Raw genomic sequence first — 6,024 nt, forward strand, 5'->3', positions numbered from 1 at the left:
ATTTAAAATGTGTCTTTTTGTTCATTTTAAATAAAAATTAAGATTAATACAAATTAATACTTAAAGTAATAAAAAATGGTGGGTAGTTTTTGATTAAAAAATATTATTTTAGAATAATTCCTTCAGAAATAGGCGGGGAACATAAATCAAACATTTTCTAAATAAATCTGAATGTTTTGTGTTTGTTTTGTTTTTCTGATTGTTTACCTGTGGACAGAGCTGCAGCTGCTGCTGAGAAAACCACATCCAAGGATTTGACTGGAAGAAAAAACACATTTAAAGTTTTAGATTTGAAAATCAGCAGGTGATGAARAGGAGCAGAGCTGCTGCAGCCTCCTACCTTCAGCAGCTCTTGTCTCTGATAGACTTGGGGTCTCAGCTGAGTCCTGCAGGTCTCCACGCCGTCCTGCAGGACCCCTCGTCCCCACCTCTTTGTCTGACACGTTGGCAGCAGCCGCTGGATCTGGTCCACCACCCCCTGGTCCTCCAGCAGTTTCCTCCTCTGGAGCAGCAGATCCACCCGTTCTTGCTCCTCCGAGTCGCTCACTTCCTCCTCTCCTGCGGCCTCTGAGTCCACAGAGAGTCCAAACGGAGGCGGCTGTGGAGGAGCAGAAACATTTGGTTTGATTTGATTTGATTTGATTTGATTGCTTCTCTGTGTTGACAGATCAGCAGTTACTGTCACCCGCTGACCTCCATAACACGGTTTGTTTACCCGGCCTCCACATAAAAGATATTTTAATATCCAATAAAAATTATCTGCACAAATACTCCTCTGTGTAATTTAAATATTGTGTGTTGGCTCTGAGGTCAGGCAGAAGACGAGCCATCCGTCTCAGGTTGGAGCTGCGTGTCGCCCCCCTGTGGCTGCGTGTTGTCACTGCACCTGATCTACGCCGCACAGATTCCCAGGCTGCGGGTCAAAGGTCGTCCGTGCTGCAGGCGCTGGTCTCGGTTTGACTTTCTCGCCGGCTGTTTCTCCCTGCAGGTCTTTCCTCTTGTTTCCTCTCAGCTCGCTCTGCTCCTGCTTCAGACGCAGCTTCTGCAGCTGCTGCCTGAGAACACAAACACCTCAGACAAAAAAGCTCAAACTCTAGGAGTTAATTAAAAAAATCCCTGAGGTTCATCCTGTCATTTGCTCTGCTGACACAGCTACCTGGCATACTCCTCTCTGGCTTTGGACGCCGCCGTGTCCTGGAACAGAGATCTGCTGCTGTGTTTGAAATACTTGTCGTATTTCTCGCTGTCCTCTCTGGGGTAGATCTTTTTAAAACCTCCCAGGTGTTTGGCCTCGTACTTCTCCATCTGGTGCGCCGTGGCAGCCTGGCACAGTCGCAGCTCCTCTGACCTGGTGGTGAAACACAAACACACACACTGACACACAAACTTAGTGTGTGTGTTTCATCTTCAGGCTTCATTTACCCACCTGGCCTCTCTGGAGCGGTTCTGCTGCAGCCTGTCCTTCACCCGCCGCCTCTCCTCCTTGGTGATCCTGCGACGGTCACAGGCGTCCAGGTTGATGAGGGCCAGCGTGTCGTAGAGCAGCGCGTCCTTCACCTCTCGGTCCAGCTGAGAGTCAGTGGTAAAACTCGGGGAATGATTCACCTGAGCTCACACAGACAGATTTTACTGCAGCGCCTGATGCTTTAAAGCTAAAATAAAGTTTCAAATCCTTTACATTTTTAAGTGAAGTCAGACTTCGGCTTTGATTAAAGATGTCAGCATTTAAACTGCTAATTTTTATACGTAACTCTGTGATTAAAACTAAACTCTGCTTCTTTGTTTTTGCCACTTTAAACTATTATTCCGATACTTTTAGCTTTACCTGTACAGGTCTGCAACTGTCAGGTTTGACCAACCATTTCCTTAATTTTAGCTTTTGTCTGCCATTCTCCTAATGTTAGCTTTTACCTGCCATTATGCTAATTTTAGCATTCTGCTACTTTTAGCTATACCATTCTGCAACTGTTAGCTTTTACCTACCATTATGCTAATTTTAGCTTTTACTATTCTGCTATTTTCTAGCTTGTCTGCTGCTATGATTAGCTTTTACTTATCATTCTGCTACTTCTAGCATAACTGTTGCTACTTTTAGCAAGGTTTTTGTTGTTTTTTACTAAMTTCTTGCTTTTAGTTACTCTTCTGCTTCTTTTATCTAGCTTTTTTTTTTTACTTATAGCCTCTAGCCAGGGTTAGTTAACTTTGGAAGACATTCTGCTAGTTTTGGCTTTTAGCCATCGTTCTGCTTYTTTTAGCTTTTATCCTTTTACTACTATCTTGGGTTTTGCTTTATTTAGCTTCCATTCTGCTATCTTTTACTTTCAGTTAGCCTTCTGCTACTTTTAGCTAGGCTTTTATGTTTTTACTTGACGTTTAGCTTTTAGGTGCTACTTRTAGGTTTCAGCTAGCATTTTGCTATTTCAGCAGATTTTTGGAAACTCGTTCAGCATGCACATTTATAAAACTATGTTCTGTACAATGAATAAAATGGTGTGGTTCCAAAATTGCATATTTATTTATTTTATTTTTTATTTTTTAGTCTCAGGTCATAAAAACTTGTTTACTATAAGTCTGAAAGTGTTTCACCTCCAGCACCCAGGGTTTGAGCTGGTGGTCCAGCAGCACGTCRAAGCCGAGGATCTCGAAGCAGGCGCTGCCGGCGGTGTCGTTGGGAAAACAGGTGTGGTAGTTGTGTTTGAGGATGGGGTGGGCAGATATCAGAGTCTTCAAGATGATGTCCTCGATGTCGCTCCACAACTTCTCTGTGTTGCAGCCGATGGACTCCAGGAGCTTGTTGAGGCTGGACAGTTTCCTGYGCAGCAAAAACCAAAACGATGTTGATATAAACTTCATTAAACAAACTCAGACTGTCTGTGTTTACCGTTTGCTGCCAACGTCCTCGTCACGGACGAAGTTCTCACTGTTCTTGTTGATGGAGTAGTTGGTCAGATGCATGCACATGTTGTCCTAAAAATTTGTTTAAGTTTCATGTTAACCAGGGTTAATATCTTCTGATTCCAGTCATCATGACCCAAAGCTAAAATAAACTCCAATAAATAAATGATCCTAAAACAAATCAATAAAAGCTGGGCTGTCACCATGTTGCTGTGTGTCGGCTCAGTGTACTTTGTGGTGCAGAAGCGAGCCAGGCCCTCCCTGAACATGAAGATGCTGAACGGGTCACAGGACGTCACCAACACGTAGATCCGCAGGTCRAACTTGTATCCGTTGATAATAAAAGGCTGGAGACGCGACAGAGGACACGTGTGAACTTCAGGCGCCGTGTGTTAGACGTGCTTTTGGTCAGTACCTCACCTTGGAGATGTAAACTTGGCAGATCATGTCTTCTCCATGTTGGATGTCTTTACTGGATTTGGTGATGAAGATGCCTTTTCCTTGGCAACCCATGTCTGGTTTACAGATGTAGGTTTTGCGTTTTTTGGCTCTGSTAAACGCTTGGAAGTCATTGTAACTGTGAAAAACAGATATTGAGTGGATATTTTACTAACAATTGACCAAAAAAAAAGCAAAAGACTGAATTAATTTACTCAGATGAAGAAGCTAAAACAGATGTTCAGCTAAAAGGAACAAAACAGCAGCTAAACGCTAAAGAAAAAATGCTATCAAAAAATAAAACATGAGTTAAACACAAACAGAAAATTACTAGCCTAAAGTAAAAGCTACAAAAAGTTACCTAAAGTAGCAAAAGACTAGAAGACAAAAATAACAGAAGGCTAAAAGCCAAAATTTGCTAATCCCAGCTAAAAGCTAAAAGCAGCAAAAGCCTAGCTTAAGGTCAAAGGTAGAAAAAACTGGTTATGGTAAAAAAGGTAAACTTAAAGCTAAAAGTTGTAAAACATCTAAAAAGGACAAATGTCTGTCAAAAAACGTAAAGTAAAAAAAAAAATCAAACTAGAAGCTGAAAGTTGCAAAACATTAACCAAAAGTTAAATGCAACAAAATCTCAAAGGGCAAAGGTTAAAGGTGGAAACAGGCAAAAGTAGAAAAAGGCTTCTTAAAACTAAAAATTATAAAATGCTAATTAAAAGCTAACAGTAGCATAATGGTGCGTTCACACCAAACGCGATTTCTAGTTAAAAAGTCTAGTTAAAAGTCAGAAGTAGAAAAAAACTATACCTAAAAGCTAMAATTAGCAAAAGCCTGGCTAAAATAAGAAAAGCCTAACTGAAAGCCAACAGTATCAAATGGTTAAATAGAAATAAAAGTTGCAAAAGGCTAGCTAATAGCTAAAAGTAGCAGAAAGGCAACGAAACCTAAAAGTAGCCAAAGGCTAACTAAAAGGTAAAAGTAGCAGAACAGTAGCTTAAATCTAAAMCTATCATAAGATTAGCTAAAATTAAAGAGACCTGTGTTTCCAAACAAATGTAATGCATTTCTATGGGAAAAAAATCTTTCTAAATAAAGTTAAACATTTTGAAATGTACGCGCTGACTCGGCATTCAGACAGTGAAACGAGGAGCAGACTGACTCTGCAGGAAGGCACCACGTTCTGGGGAAGATTTTGTAGTCTTTAGGAAAAAGTTTCAGCATTCGGTTCAAGTTTCTCGCCAGGAAATCTTTACGGCAGATTTCGCTCATTCCAGGGAAATGGTTTATTTTCTGCAAAGACAAACACATTTACAGCAGGAGTGATTACGGCTGATTTAATTAAATTCAAAGAGGAGAATTTGGTTTATTGGTCACAATTAGCTTGAACTGTAACTGAAAAGAAAAACCAGCAGACTGAGAGAGGAAAGCTGAGCTAGAATACAGAAGACTGAATTTAGCTTCTTTCCTGCTGACGGTAGTGATGTGTGTGAGTGTGGACGGTCCGACTCGGACACCTGGTAACGCTTCATGTCCCTGACGCGGTCCAGAGACACGGAGCAGTCGGTCCAAAACAGCGTCCAGTCCTCGTCCTCCATCACCTCGCTGAGGCCGTACATACGAGCAGCTCGCCGCACTGAGACAAATAAAACATGAAACAACTTGTTTCACAGAAGAGATGATTAAAACATTTAAAAATGTTGATTTTTAAGCCTGAAAATATCAATGTGTGTAAAACTTCCTACTCTGTTTGTTCTGACTAAAGGTATAAACTTTTAAATGATTGATTTTAAATTCTTCATAAACCCAAAATATTTCATGTCTTGTTTTGTTTATTTGTTTATATAAATCCTTTCTTGTATGATTCCTGGTAATGAAGGAAACTTAGGCCCAAATAACAAAGTAAAAAAAAAAATTTTTACTTTTAACAGGTGATTTGATATAAATGATAAGTGAAAAGCTGAGGAGCAAAGTTGGGCAGGAGCATCTTTATTTTGTCAAGAAAGAAATATTAGAATTTTTTTTTTACATTTGCTTCTTTTATGGTGCAGAATTCTAGAAACTGGGGGAAACACTTCATCACTCAGTGACATAAAATCCTTTAGATAAGCGGTAAAAACATTACAAAACTATAAATATAAATTCCTTTAGAACGTATTGCAGGCCTGAAGTTATGATAACAAGTTAAAGGGAGTAGACCAGACAAAATATGAATTATTTTGGGTTCTGACTGGATGCTTTGGGGCTGAAAACGTTTGCAATGAACAACTGCATATTTTAACGAAAAACGTACCGCTTTCATATTTGCAGCAGGTGAGGTTGATGGTCAATCATCTGAAAGACAAGAGAGACAAACAGAAGGACAGACACCTGCTTTGCTGCACATTCTGCAGTTCATGTCTGGAGAAATAACTGAGGATAAACGTAAAAAAGGAGAGTAAAATACCTCCTTCTGGTTCTCTTTTTCTTCTTGCTGATGTTTGGAGGCAGGACAGGAGTGCAGGCTTCTGATTGGCTCTCCTCTCCTTCTCCCTGCTGCTCATATTCATCAGTGTTTCTATCCGGGCCGTCCATCAGACCCGTTCTGAGTGCGAACACATGAAGTGAAACCAGCTGCCAGAGGATTCTGTGATCATGTAGGCATACAACACACACACACACACACACACACACACACACACACACACACACACACAC

The 6,024-nt window shown here is 40.6% G+C and overlaps 1 protein-coding gene and 1 long non-coding RNA gene across 4 annotated transcripts in view; one reads left to right on the forward strand and one right to left on the reverse strand.

Annotated features, from left to right (window-relative positions):
• The window catches only part of LOC106521973 (uncharacterized), a 12,892-nt gene extending 11,991 nt beyond the window's left edge, over positions 1–901 (forward strand). Inside the window, exons 3-4 of the long non-coding RNA XR_001310732.1 lie at positions 668–705; positions 815–901. This is a non-coding gene — a long non-coding RNA (uncharacterized LOC106521973). The remainder of the gene's footprint in view (positions 1–667; positions 706–814) is intronic.
• Positions 1–6,024, reverse strand: part of ttll6 (tubulin tyrosine ligase-like family, member 6) — a 13,564-nt gene that overhangs the window by 1,455 nt on the left and 6,085 nt on the right. Inside the window, exons 3-15 of one of the 3 annotated variants that reach the window (XM_014014752.1) lie at positions 5,774–5,953; positions 5,621–5,658; positions 4,845–4,963; positions 4,490–4,620; positions 3,316–3,472; positions 3,099–3,242; positions 2,882–2,967; positions 2,587–2,812; positions 1,427–1,569; positions 1,157–1,348; positions 887–1,055; positions 341–598; positions 208–258 (exon numbers count right to left, since the gene is read on the reverse strand). In XM_014014752.1, the coding sequence (XP_013870206.1) occupies positions 208–258; positions 341–598; positions 887–1,055; positions 1,157–1,348; positions 1,427–1,569; positions 2,587–2,812; positions 2,882–2,967; positions 3,099–3,242; positions 3,316–3,472; positions 4,490–4,620; positions 4,845–4,963; positions 5,621–5,658; positions 5,774–5,901 (1,842 nt within the window). In that variant the 5' untranslated portion in view covers positions 5,902–5,953. Of the gene's footprint in view, positions 1–207; positions 259–340; positions 599–886; positions 1,056–1,156; positions 1,349–1,426; positions 1,606–2,586; positions 2,813–2,881; positions 2,968–3,098; positions 3,243–3,315; positions 3,473–4,489; positions 4,621–4,844; positions 4,964–5,620; positions 5,662–5,773; positions 5,954–6,024 lie in introns of those variants that run through there. The other 2 variants (XM_014014751.1, XM_014014753.1) reach the window with 2 other exon arrangements.

This window comes from Austrofundulus limnaeus, unplaced genomic scaffold (genome assembly GCF_001266775.1).
Source record: "Austrofundulus limnaeus strain Quisiro unplaced genomic scaffold, Austrofundulus_limnaeus-1.0 Scaffold119, whole genome shotgun sequence".
Taxonomy (NCBI): Eukaryota; Metazoa; Chordata; class Actinopteri; order Cyprinodontiformes; family Rivulidae; genus Austrofundulus; species Austrofundulus limnaeus.